The 13,549-nt window shown below is 31.0% G+C and overlaps 2 protein-coding genes across 2 annotated transcripts; both read right to left on the bottom strand.

The window, feature by feature from the left end:
* Window positions 1-2,812: 2,812 nt before the first annotated feature.
* LOC107930953 (zinc finger protein SHOOT GRAVITROPISM 5) lies at window positions 2,813-5,195 on the bottom strand. Its single transcript, XM_016862727.2, has 3 exons — window positions 4,852-5,195; window positions 4,371-4,770; window positions 2,813-3,631 (listed from the first exon to the last, which is right to left on the bottom strand). Exons 1-3 carry the CDS (start codon window positions 4,961-4,963, stop codon window positions 2,995-2,997), a joined length of 1,149 nt encoding a protein of 382 aa, XP_016718216.2. The 5' UTR covers window positions 4,964-5,195; the 3' UTR covers window positions 2,813-2,994.
* Window positions 5,196-10,207: 5,012 nt separating this feature from the next.
* On the bottom strand, window positions 10,208-12,244 carry LOC107930979 (calmodulin). Its single transcript, XM_016862757.2, has 4 exons — window positions 12,038-12,244; window positions 11,047-11,204; window positions 10,697-10,777; window positions 10,208-10,595 (listed from the first exon to the last, which is right to left on the bottom strand). The coding sequence occupies exons 1-4, from the start codon at window positions 12,111-12,113 to the stop codon at window positions 10,461-10,463; spliced, it is 450 nt and encodes a 149-aa protein (XP_016718246.2). The 5' UTR covers window positions 12,114-12,244; the 3' UTR covers window positions 10,208-10,460.
* Between the last annotated feature and the right edge of the window lie 1,305 nt (window positions 12,245-13,549).

Below are 13,549 nucleotides of genomic sequence, written 5' to 3'. Positions count from 1 at the left end.
AGTTTACATTTTGGTAACTCAACTTCAAAAAGCCACAAAATGATCACTAAACTATTTGAAAGTTTTCATTTAAGCCATTAGACTGTTAAAATCATTGTTGTATAGTCTTCTTTATTTGCATTGCTTGCACCTCTTTCCCCTTCTTTTTTTACAATTCAGTTTTTTTTATTAAAAAACTTTGCATGTCATAAATTTGCGAGTCAAAATTCAAATAGCTTTCTTCTTGATCTCCAACATAGATTATTAAATTGGCTTGAATCTAATGTATGTTTTTCTACTCATCAATGGGTAATAATCTACCGTATTGATCGTTAAATTGTTACTTAAAACTTGCTAGCCAAATGTTTAACTTAACAATCTAGTGACTTAAATAAAAAAATTTTAATAGTTTAATAATCATTTTATAATTTTTAAATTAAATAATTAATACATAAATTTACTAATAATTTAATATTATTCAACCTAAATTTTATACATCAATATTAACTGTTTGTTTGGTAGGAGTGAGATAAAAAGAAAGACAAGCTTAGCAACGTGCCAACATGATGGAAACGAAAGAGAAGCACATTGTCCAATAAAAAAGGCAAAATAAAGAGGGAGAAAAAGACCCTTAGAAAGTTGCAGCTTTAGCTTTGCAGTTCACCTTTTTGTTTTGGTTGAAATCGTGAAAGATAACGTCAACAAGATGGACCCAGTTTTCTTTTTATTTCTTCTTCTTTTTTGGTCCTTTCAACTGAGCCGGAAAGCTCTAATGGCCTCTCCATTGAATGAAAAAAAGAAATGGCGTTTGCTTCTTCTTAACAACGCATTGCTTTGCCCTATGGGCCTCACTATGATAAATAGTGGGATTTGAAAGTGAATGAATGAATGGAGTTTTGGTTGGGACGTTGAGAGCGACGACTGAGAGTCTGTCATTAACTATTAAACTCTGGCACTGAAAAACATGCATGCCTTTTTTAGGGATAATATATTATTTAGTACATTAATTTGGTTTCAATATTCAATTTGATCCTTGAGTCTTTTGTAGCTTGAAGATGTAAGAAAACTAATGGAGGTGGTCTTCCTCTTCATCATAAAAAAAAAGTTAATATATCATTTACCATACCAAATGAAATAATGTGGCCTAACTCGTGTTCTCTAGTAAAAAAAAATAAGTATTTAAGTGAGACACAAAAAAAGCTCAGGTCTTAAATTAAACATTGAAGCCAAAAAAGTATTTAATCGAGAGAAAAAGACTCTAGTATCAATTAATTGAAAAAACTAGTACCAAAGTAAACATTAAAGCCAAACTTAGGTAGGTAAAAGTGCAATTGAGGTCCCTATACTAGGAGTCAGATTGCACTTTGCCCCCTCTATTCAAAAAATGAGCAAATCAATCCTTGTATGTTAGACCAAAGAGCAGTTTAGTTCATTCTATTAAAAATTTCATCCACTTGTACTATTTAAAACTAGTATGGTTAACAGAATAACCAAACAATGACACGTGGGGCGTGTCACGTATACCTCATGTTGACCTATAGGGACCAATTTTTTAACAATAGAATGGATGGAATTTTTAACAAAAGGACCAGTTTTCTTTTTGATCTGACGTACAATGACTAATTTGCCTATTTTTTGAGTAGAGGGGGCAAAATGCAATTTGATTCTTAGTATAGGGGCATCTAGTGAACTTTTACCTACCTAAGTTTCGCTTTAATGTTTACTTTGGTACTTGAATTTTTTTAAATTTGATGCTTGAGGGCTTTTTTTTGTATTAATTAAATACCTGAGTTTAACTTCAATATTCAACTTAATTTTGTGTCCCAATTAAGCACCTATATTTTTTTAGTAGAGAACGCGTATGTTAAATATTAATTAGCCCACCTTATTCCATTTGGTTTAGGTACCAAATTAAACATTAAAATTAAGTTTAACTATCAAACTAAATGATATAAATTTTTTACTGCCAAAGGGAAAGAACAACTCCATTAATTTCCTTACACCTTCAAGCTACGAAGATACCTAAAGAGTCCAAGTAGAAAAGCCAAAATAACCAAAAAAAGAAAAAGAAAAAGGCAGAGGTGAGGCCAAGGAAGGTTCATTTTCAAGTTGTCTCAATGCACCCATCACATTCACACACACAAAAGCCTAGGAATATTTTTCCTACAACACCCCGTAATTTGTAGCTTTCATTTAGCCAAATCAATGAACAACTTACGTCACACAAATTGCAGCATACGACAATCTTTCATTCAACTTGGTATATCAGCAAATATCATATAAGGCTAAACAAAGAGTCTAATTCTGACTCCAGTCCCTCTAACATTTCAAGCTTTTAAAATTTAATCTTAAATTTTAATTTTAAGAATTTGTGCCTCTATGAGATTTAAAAATCAATTTATTGGATTTTAAATTAAACAAGTAAAGGGTTTAAATTCTTGGAACTAAACTAGAGAATTAAATTTCAAAAGTTCAAAGAGTATAGACATCTAAGGTAGCCTTAGATCAAAGGAAAGTTTATGTATATATGAATGTGATTGGTTTATATGTTACTGTTAGTAACCTTTATAAGATATCTTTGAATATGGGATAAATCTATATTTAGCCTTTGAACTTAACAAAATTTTAAAATTCAATTTTTAAAATTTTTTGTCCACATTAATCCTAAAAATTGACAATTTTTTTTTCCAATTTGATCCTGAACTTGGGTTTCTTTAAGTTGAATTTTTAAAAGATATTATATAAAATCTAAAAATTACAAAATAAAATATTGAAAATGCTATAAAATCATAAATAAAATTTAATTTAAAAAACTAAAAAAAAATTTAGGTGATGATGTCGAACAATCTCATAATACCATGTCATCATGCCTTAACAGAAAGGATCAAACTGAAAAAGGTTGCCAAATTTCAAGACCAATATGAACTAACAAAAAAGTCAAGGACCAAAGTGAAAAATTACAAAATTCAATCACCAAATGTTGCTTTATCGCTTCTTTTTTTCAACCGGTACTCGTTATATAGCTGATGAAACGTAACTCACAACAATGGAGTTCTCTTCCACAGGTGTTCTGTCTTGAACTTGCTGCTTACAAGCATGGCAAGTTATTTGAACAATGGTGGTCTCGATTTGCTTGTTCGCACGATCCTTTAAAGCTTGAGCCTTTTCAAATTCAGCTCGTGCTTGTTGTCTAATCCTCTTCGCCCTATCGAACTCTTTTTCGGCCAATTCAACTTGCCTCTTCGCTTGTTTTCTCGCCTCTTCGGCATAAGCTAGCTCCGCCATCGCCATCTTCAATTGCTGGAGCGCCGATACCTTGCTCGTATCAGTCGTTACAGTCGATTCCATTTTTTCGTCGGATGAGCCGATCGAGAGGTGTAATTGAGTGGAATAATGAGTATTGTTATGGTTTTCTTTATGGGGAACAAAGGGCTCTGTTGGGTTTGAGGATGTGGTTAAGAGTTGAAGCTCCAAATTGTGGTGGTCGCCGCCGTTTGTGGTGGTGGGATTATCTTTTGTAGGGCTGAAGAACATGGTATCACTAGATGGAGTACTTGGGGTTGAAGCTGTTGGAGACAAGCTAGGTGGCTGCTGCACTTTCTGTGATTGCCCCATACGGCATGCATCTTGATGTTCTATGAAACTCTCAACTCTATAAAAAATAAAAAGGATAGTCAATAAGGAATCAAAATTTTTTTAAATTCTTACTGATTAAATTTTACTATTTCTAAAATTTTATGTGATAAGATATATTATTATATATGTAATACTATGTTAACTTATCATATTTACATATTACTTACAAAAAAGTAATTAATGAATTAAGAATTATGGAGAATATGAACTAATCTTATAACTTTAAACATAGTACATAATTAATTATAAAAAATAATCAATTTATAACCATTACCATTTAGGTTATTACAAAACTAATGACAGTAACGTAAAAAACTAAATGCTACAAGTACTAATAGAAGAACCTACCTTACTGTAAACATACTACATATATTGCGTAATATTTAGGGTTACTTTCGAATGATGGATTCATTATATATCAAATATTGACTCTATATCTATTACCCTAATCAGTAGGTATACTGTGTCGAAGCTTAATTAATTCCCAGCAACACGACCAACGGGGAAGTGGTCTTCGGGAAATGTGCCAACTGTATATAAACAGCTGCTTAATACTGTATTAAGGTTCCATCAGTCAAAAAAAATCAAAAGCTTTATATGTTTCTTCATTCTTACGTCAACAGTGTAGAAAAGATTTTAATCATGGTCTGGGACTGGTGAAATCTTTATCCTTTGAAAAGATAGAGAGCAACACTAGAATCTGAACCACTGTTGATTTAACAAGAAAAAGAATGGCAAAAGAAAATAAAAATAACCTTGAAAAAACTCTGCCACAGTCACAAGAATGGCCACGGGTACCACAAGTTTTAAGATGAGCCTTATAATCAGATTGAACCGCATACCCCTTCGAACATTTCTCACACACCCATTGTTTATGGTTACTGTGTTTCCTCCTAAAGTGTTTCTTGATCCCAACCAGATCGCCTAAAGCATGGCAAGGTTGATGGTGGAGACAGCTCGGATCGGGACAAACGAACACCCTTTTCTTCACCGCCGGTGTTTCTCTTTTCAGCAATTTCCATGGAACCTTATGTCGTCGCCGGTGCATCTGTAGGTTTTGGTCTCGTTGGAACCCTTGGTTACAGATCTCACAAACGTAACGATCTGATTCTAGTAGTGTTTTAGGTGAAAGTGAAACCACTTCAGCATCTGGATCTGCACCACCACCCCCAAGAACTGTAAATTGTATTCAATATACTGTATATATAATTTATATGATATGTATATATATGGTACCTGGTGTTCCTGCAGGTCTTCTTTTTCTCTTATTGTTGTTATTATCACCATTTTCAAAGCATGGGATTGGCTTTGAAGACGGAATTGAGGAACAAGAGGTGTTGGCTAGCATGGGTTAGTGTTGGAGCAGATTAAAAACTTCTTTTGTTTGATATAAACCCAAAGAAGCTATATGTATGTGTGGATGTATATATTCTTTTGCAAATAAATTGGTGTTGATCTTGCCTTTTTCTTCTTGAAAAATTGAAGAGACTATGTTTGGAAAGAAAATAAAAAAGGGAAGGCTGATAGAGGATATGGAGAGAGAGAGAGAGGTTAATAGATTTCTCACCTATTGAAATTCCATATTCATGTTCATTTAAAATGTAATATATGGAAAAGTATTATGGAAGTTTTTATATTAGGAGTAAGATTGTATTTGACATATTTAGAAATAGGTAAATTAGTCGGGTACATTACATTAAAGAGTAAATTGGTTATTTTGGTTAAAATTTTTATTTATTTTTATTGTTAAAAACTAGTGTGACTGATAAAATAATCAAATAGTTACATGCGACATACTATATATATATACCTCATATTAATATATATAGATAAGTTTTTAACAGTGAAAATAGATAGACTTTTTAACAGAATGACTAATTTACGAAAAAAGAAAATGCAATATAAGATATTTTGTCCTTATTCATTTCGCAGCTTAATAGAATTATGACTATAACATGGGATAGGAAAGAAAAGGCCTTTTTGCTTTCATTTCTTTTGGCCTTAGAGTCAGCTTTCTTTGTTGTATGCTTTGCTTTAAACATTCAGCTTTTATATCAGCTTTTTTTTTCCTCTCTTAAAAGTTCACCTCTCATCTTCAGCAGGTATTTGAGTATTCAAACTGCCTATTAAAATAGTTATTATTATAATAATTAAAATACATATTATTTTCTATTTTAAGGAGTTTAAAAATCCTATAAAAAATATTCCATTCACAGCCACTTATAAATCATCGCATCTCACGCCCTAAAATTGTTACTTTGCATGCACCACATATAGGATGTTCAACTCACAATACTATAACATTAATTTATTTTTAGGAATAACATTAAATTTGATTCAATGTGCAAACATTGATTTTTTTTACAATTTCATATATGGAATCTTGATTTGATTCAATTTTCACAAATCGCTAACAATATTATCAAATTAACATCATTTTACTATACGCATGTCTTTATTTCTTTAAATGTGTACAGTTGAATCAAAATCAAACTTCATATATCCAATTGCACATTAAAACAAAGTTAATGTATAAGCTTAATATTTATCCCAATTAAAAGTGAATAACTATTTATTCCAGACAAACAACATTTAACATTTAAATGCATATTAAGAAACAATAATAAAATACTAAATTAACTCCAAATTTTATGTTATCGAATTCAAGGATAAGAATGAATCTCTCCTCGTACGTATGACAGGAAAGAAAATAATATAAGCTGGGCTGCTACTCTCCAAAAGAAGTGGGACCATTACGGGTAAGTAATTAATTATTTAATTAGGACAAAAGATTTGAAGCATTAGAATTGGATCGTCGAAATGCATGGGCAATATGATTGCAATTAGCGGCATTCACCTGCGATGCATGTGTTTCCGAATCCCACTCTTTCCTTCATATAATTAAATAAATGGATTACCACCGAGTTAGGCAGCCTTTGCCTTTTCCATTCTCATTCTTATTCTTATCTTATATATAATATGATTTTTTTTAACCCTGTAATATTTTGGGACTAAAACATATGACAGGATAAAATTTTGGGGATTATTTATGATTAAAAAAAATTTAAGGGTCAATCCAAAAATTAAGTATAATCCAAGGGACATTATACCTTATTACTGTTTCATTGAATTGGATGTTAAGTGTATTAAGAGTCCTACGTAACTAACATTGAGTTCGTCATTCACACTTGTTATATCCATCATTATTGTAATTCACTAAATAGTATTTTTTAAAATATTTTAATATAAAATTTAAAAAAAAATTACATTAGGATTTAAAAAACGATTTTAAAATTCATCTTTATTTGATTTTTTTAATAGTACAAAGATTAAATTGTCGAGTTGATGTCATTCCTATTACAGAGTGACATCCACCTATCGCTTTCACATAAATATAAATAATGAGGAGGTTAAAGTAAATTTATGCATCTAGAGATCAGACAAGGAGCGTGGATATGTTCTTTCTTTTTGATCCCCCTTTTCTTTTTCTATCTCCTTTTTCTTTTTGGGTTGTAATGTATACTCTATTCTGGGTAGAGGTCCCTTTTTAGTCTCCATGTGCCTGCCTACCTCTATCATCTTAATATGGTAGTAGTGGATTCATTATATCATCTCACTCTAAAGCCAAAACACACACCTAAAAAGTGTGTGTGATACCATCATCAACTTGGACCGCTTGGATTTGTGTTGCAAACCTTGACCTTATGTATGTATAAGGACGAAATCAAAAAATTATTTTAGGAAAATCAGAGATGAATCATAAAATACTATTGTGTTAACATGTAATTGTATAAAAATTTAAGGAGCTAAATGACAAAACTACCATTGAGGGGAAAAACCGCCCCCTTATGCCTTCGTCTTTGATATGTATGTATGTATGATAAGCATTGTAGGTGGGAGAGAACTAGGAACAAAAAGTGACCAAGAAAAGGAAGTTTTAAGTGGTAACAACATAGCATGTGTCTCAGAATAGAATGAATGTTAAAAAGATAACAAGAGAAAAAGGCTTCCATGAAGGGACAAATGCTTTGCGAGGAAGGATCTAAATGGCCCATGGTTTTGGTATGTTTATTATCGAGGTGTTTTTGGGTGGTTGAGTTGATTAATCTCTTGTTGATGTTAGGTGAGGGCTAGCTATGGAGTCTTCTAGAGTTTAAAAAAATATGTATGATGTGGGAAATGTGTTTTTTCAATGAATGAATATCAAATTATAATAATTAAATTGTTGATGAATATTGATTTTTAATTCAAGATAAGCCAATATCAAGAATTTGTTGATTTTCTTAAGGTTTATGATAGTAGAGGCAAAGTTAAAAAAAAGAATTTGGGTGGAGAATATCTTATATATTTTTATAAGAGATAAAATATAATTTCACTACTGCATTGACTTATATTTTTGTAATTTTAAAAAAAATTAATCCGAAATTTTATTATTTTGAGGAGTCAAACTATAATTTTACCATATATTAACATATAATTTTATAAGGTATGTAAACAAAAATTTTCAATTTGGGGGAGGGAGAGGGGCTCAGATCCTTGTCTACCCCTTCCTTTGTCCCTACGTGATAGTTTTCTCGACAATATACATCAGCTCTGAAGTAATTTGACCTCAAATGCCATCTCTTGCTATATATGTCTTTGGGCCTATATTAGGCCTAAGAAAACTATTCATTTCCTATGTATCTAAAATTTATATATAAAGAACAAAACTAAGTAAAATGAATCAATGAGCATATATATACATATATAAAAATATGTTAAAAGGCTAGCCGCAGTAAACCCTAATGATGAAGTGGGAATCTTTTGATCCACAAAACCCGTTTTAGAAATTTCCCCCAAAGTTGAATAGTGATGGGTGAAGAAACAAACCATGTGAGTGGGGTGGGGAGAGGAGACTCCTCTTTAAATCCAAAAAGAGAAGTTTGCTGTGGGCAACTCCAAAAAGTCAAAGGCATCAAAGCTAAAAGATCAAAAGTCTTTTGCTTTATAAAAAGGAACCAATGTGCAAACAATGACACCGTAGCCTTCATTTCACGTAAGGATTAATGTACAAAAAAAAAAAAAACTAAATTATAAAAAAGCAAAGAGGGTCCTGTCTCCCTTGATGGAAATATAGAGAAATGAGGTTGTAGTAGTTTAAGACAGTTCACTCGTAAAAGAGAATATGTCTTGGTTCCTTTTTTTGGTGTTTGTAAATTTTTGAAGGGCTCTCTCTGATAGTTAGTCAGTTTATAGGTGTTTTGTCATTATAGATTGTCATGAACTAATCGCCCCTATGGATTGTCATGTTCAAAGAATGAATATATATGATACGTAAATGGCTACCGTTCCATCCATGTTAAGCAAGTGGTTCCAACGGTTTGAACTTGCAGGCATGGATCGTGATGTATAGAGAAACGTATAATTTCATACATTTTCTATGAACTATATGATGACACATCGTAAAAATAAATTTAAAAGATTTCTTTTATAACGTGTTAAAAATTTAATCCATTGAAAGTGTATAATACATCAAATATAAATCCTATTGGTAATATTTTAGATTTTGGAAAGATTACTTCCTCATCAATATGACCCCTTAAAAGGGGATATGATATGCATTTTATTATTATGTAGCATGTGGACGTTTTACTCTTTTTGGAAAATAATTGAGGACCTAACAACAAATTAATCCTACCTTAAATTTCCAAATCTTTTGGCATTGCAATTTCTCAAATACACTTTGTCATCGCTTGGGCTAATATTCCATCAATTTTCAAGCATTTTATTTCACTTTAGCTTTTCTTAATAATCACCCTCAAATAATTAAAAGCTACTCTCATCCCTAGTGTCTACAACTGCCCAATGGTCGGTATCCCGCTCTACCTAACCAGATTAGGGCCAAGCTTGAATAAGGATTTTCGCACTTTAGTCCGTCTCGGTCTAAATTTAATTTAAATAAAAAATTTAAAATTTATTTAAAAAAGTATACAAAATATCAATTAAAATATATATTTTAATATTTTTAATAGTAAAATGAGCTTTTTAAGCGGGTCAAGTCAGACTGGCCCAAAAATGAGCCTAGACTTGAGTCATTTTTGGACCCAAATCTCAACTAATTTCTAACTCAACCAGTTTCATAATTATAACTTTGATAGGAAGAGGGTCGACGCCAGAAAATTTTTATTTAGAGGTCAAGATTGATTTTTAAAATTTTTTAAGGGTTTAAAGTATATTTTATCATTTAATTAATTGACAAGTTAATAAATTTGAAGGATTAAAAGAAAAAAAATTACCAATCTATAGAGTTTAAGGCAATTACCTGCCTCCCTTATTACCGCCCCTACATAAGAACAAAGGAAAGCAGTTGATCAACATTTTTTGAAAATCTATCCAACTTATCAATTGAGTAACCAATTGATTTTGGTTGTTTCTGTACACATGAGGTACACATGGCACATCACGTGTAACTGTCTGGTTATCTTGATAGTCATTTTTATTTTTAACAGAAGAAGTAGATAAAATTTTTAAAAAAAAGAACTAATTTACTATTTGATTTAATGTAAAATGACTTATTTTATAATTTTTAAAGTAAATTATATGGTATAAAATCTGACTCATAATACAAAAGCTTTCATTATAATACTTATTAAGCGGAATACAAGTTACAATTTTGGATGGTACGTTTTACCAATCACTTTCACAGCCACCCAAAAATCATATTAAAATAATTTATATTACCGTTTGGTTCGGACATAAACGAAGATGGCAACATTCAGAACGGAACTTTTCAGGTAAATTAATTCAAATATTAGAAACAGTGCTTCATGCTGCTTAAACATAAGATAACAAATAAAACAGTGTCATCACTTTGCCACCATCATCCTTACAAACTCCTCATAGTTCACTTGCCCGTCACCGTCGGTATCTGCTTCATGAATCATTTCATCGACTTCCTCATCGGTCAAAATTTCCCCGAGATTCGTCATCACGTGCCGGAGCTGCACAGTGAAAAAAACAAACCAACCGTTATCATCATCGTTACAATGGTTTCGAGTGGAGAGCAAGCGATTTTTCGAGGAAGTATTTCGTGTTTTATTACCTCGGCTGCAGAAATAAAGCCGTTCTGATCCTTATCGAAAACTTTGAAAGCTTCCTTAAGTTCCTCCTCGGAATCGGTATCCTTCATATGAGAATTAAAAGACCAAAATCACCAAATGTATCAATACAATTAAATGTCAGTTCAAGTGAAGAGAATCCGATGATGCCTTGATCATTGATATAACTATGCGTTTCATTCATCCGATTAGCGTTGGAATCTGAGAAACAAATCCGATTCTAATGAACATTTTCAAATGCAATGTTTATAGTCATCGGAATTGCAAATGACACGCACGGTCGGAGCGTGCGTTTCGGTGAAATAAGTCCGACGAAATGCAGTGTTTAAGTCACCTTCATTTTCCGTGCGATCAAATTCAAGAACTCGGCGAAGTCGATGGTGCCGTTTTGATCAGCATCGACCTCATTGATCATACCCTGCAGTTCAGCTTCAGTTGGATTTTGTCCAAGAGATCTCATCACCGTTCCCAGCTCTTTTGTAGTGATGCAGCCTGCGCACACACACCCCAGACAAAAACAGAATAAAAACCTAGGTACCGAGCAAAGCTTTAATCTAGAACATAACCACATTAGGTCGAAGTCATAGTTCGGAATCAACAATATGGTCACACAAACATCGACATACATACATACATACATACATACATATCCCTTAAATAAGAAGCAAAACTGGTTCTAAAAAAAGGCATGTAAACATTAGCTTTCAAGGCATAGCAAATACAAAGCATCTCAACGAAAGTCAACAAAGCATTAACCTTAAGCTGATTGAGTTGTTGTATTAAAAATTGGATTATATTTTACCCCTATATTAAAAAAATTAGTAAATTAATCATTGTATATTAGAATAAAGGGTAAAATAGTTTTTTTATTTAACATTTCACCCATTTCTATTGTCGAGGACTAACATGATGGATGGAACAACCATATAGTGATATATGATATGTCATGTATACCTTATACTGACATGAATGGACTAACTCAAATAAAATAGAGGGGCTAGTTCAAGCAACTAGATAGTGATACATCATCACTAAACCGTAAAAATAAATTAAAAATTTTAACCGAAAAAGTGATTTATTCTTTTATCTAAGGTATGAAAATTAATTTACCTATTTTTTAAGTAAATTATACAAAATTTAATTTAATTCCTAATACAAAAACATTCACACTACTTTTACCCTTCTTAAACAAAGCATTATTCAAATTCCAAGCAAAACAGGGGATATTAAAACATTAATTCTAAACTGAACAAAGAGGAACAAAAAGATGGGAAATAAAAAGAAAAAGAAAAATCAAACAATGAATGGAACATAGCATAGCATACCATCACCATCCTTGTCGAAGAGGCTAAAAGCTTCTTTGAACTCAGCGATTTGTTCGTCGGTGAGTTGGTCCACCATTGTTGCTGGTTTCAGACAAAAGTGTGATCGGCAATTGGCTTTAGCTTTGACTATTTATTCAGTTCATGTAAGAGAAGAACATTACTTATAACAAAATCTTTGGGGAGTGGGACATCCATACTTAGATTCCAAAGCAAGAGTCAGAAGAATTAGATTCTTGCAACATAAATGGACGGTGATTGCACGTTGACCCAAACCTATCCCTCTGCCGCCGCGAATCTGTTTAACATCGTGGCTCTTACCAACCTATGCCACCTCATATGTGAATGTACATATGTACACATATACGTTACATGTTATGTGTCTTAGATTGTCACACATCTATGACGTTATTGATTTTTTTTTACATAATTTTGAAATTTAATTCTTACCGTTTATTTTTTTTGTCAATTTAATCTTTCCTCTAGTTAAATCTGGTCTTTTACTTTTTTAAAATAGTCAAATTTAACCATTAATTTTTCGAAAAAGAGTTTAAATGATTTTTTAACAAACTAAAATGTTAAATTTTGACAATTCACGTGTATTTTATTCTATTTTTTAAATTTTAAATTTTATTTTAAAATGATTTATATAAAATAAATAACATCATATCAGCATAAAGTGCACATAGATTACTATGCCAACAATGTTAAAAAAATTAATATTTTAGTTAATATTTTTATTAAATAAATTATTTGACTATTTATTTGAAAATTTAATGGCCAAATTTAACTAAAAAAAAGCATAAATGCCAAATTTACAAAAATGGAAACGTTGAGAGTTAAATTTGTCATTATATCATTTTTTTAATGTAAAAGCTATATTTATAAAATATTGACAAAATCATAAAATATTTAACCCCTAATGTTTATCTCTTTTATCACTTTGGCACTAATTCTTTTTTTATCACTTTGGTACTCAACATTTAAATTTTAATTAAATTAATTTTTCAAATAAAAAAATTAGTTGGATTGTTAAAATCTTAATGTCACTAATGTGGCAAATTGGGTAACATTTTACATATGCTTTATAAAAATTTAACAAATTTTAAGAAAAGTTCATAAAATTTTTTAGAAAAACTATCCACGTAAACTTCCACGCGAGCTGTTGTGTCAATGGTATTAAAATTTGAGTAGTTTAGCCCGCTTTTTCATCCAAAACAAAATGATTTGACTAACATTTGAAGGTTGTAAGTTAAAGTGATCCTAAAACTATATTAGAAACAAAAGTGGTAAAATGAGTAATTTCATGGGTTAAATTTATTTTTATGCCTATAATATTTATATAAGAAATTAAGAGGTTTTGATTGAGTTTAATCTAGTTTTTATTTAGATTTATTTTAAGTTTAAATTATTTAAAAATATATTTAAAATACTTAAAAATTAACAAAAAAAAAGCAATATTTATAGAGAAAAAGGTATATTTATAGAATATTTGCGTTAAAAAAAATCTTTAAT

This window comes from Gossypium hirsutum, chromosome D12, assembly GCF_007990345.1.
Source record: "Gossypium hirsutum isolate 1008001.06 chromosome D12, Gossypium_hirsutum_v2.1, whole genome shotgun sequence".
NCBI lineage: Eukaryota > Viridiplantae > Streptophyta > Magnoliopsida > Malvales > Malvaceae > Gossypium > Gossypium hirsutum.
Note: the sequence above shows the minus strand (reverse complement) of the source record. Positions and strands in the feature narration are given on the sequence as shown.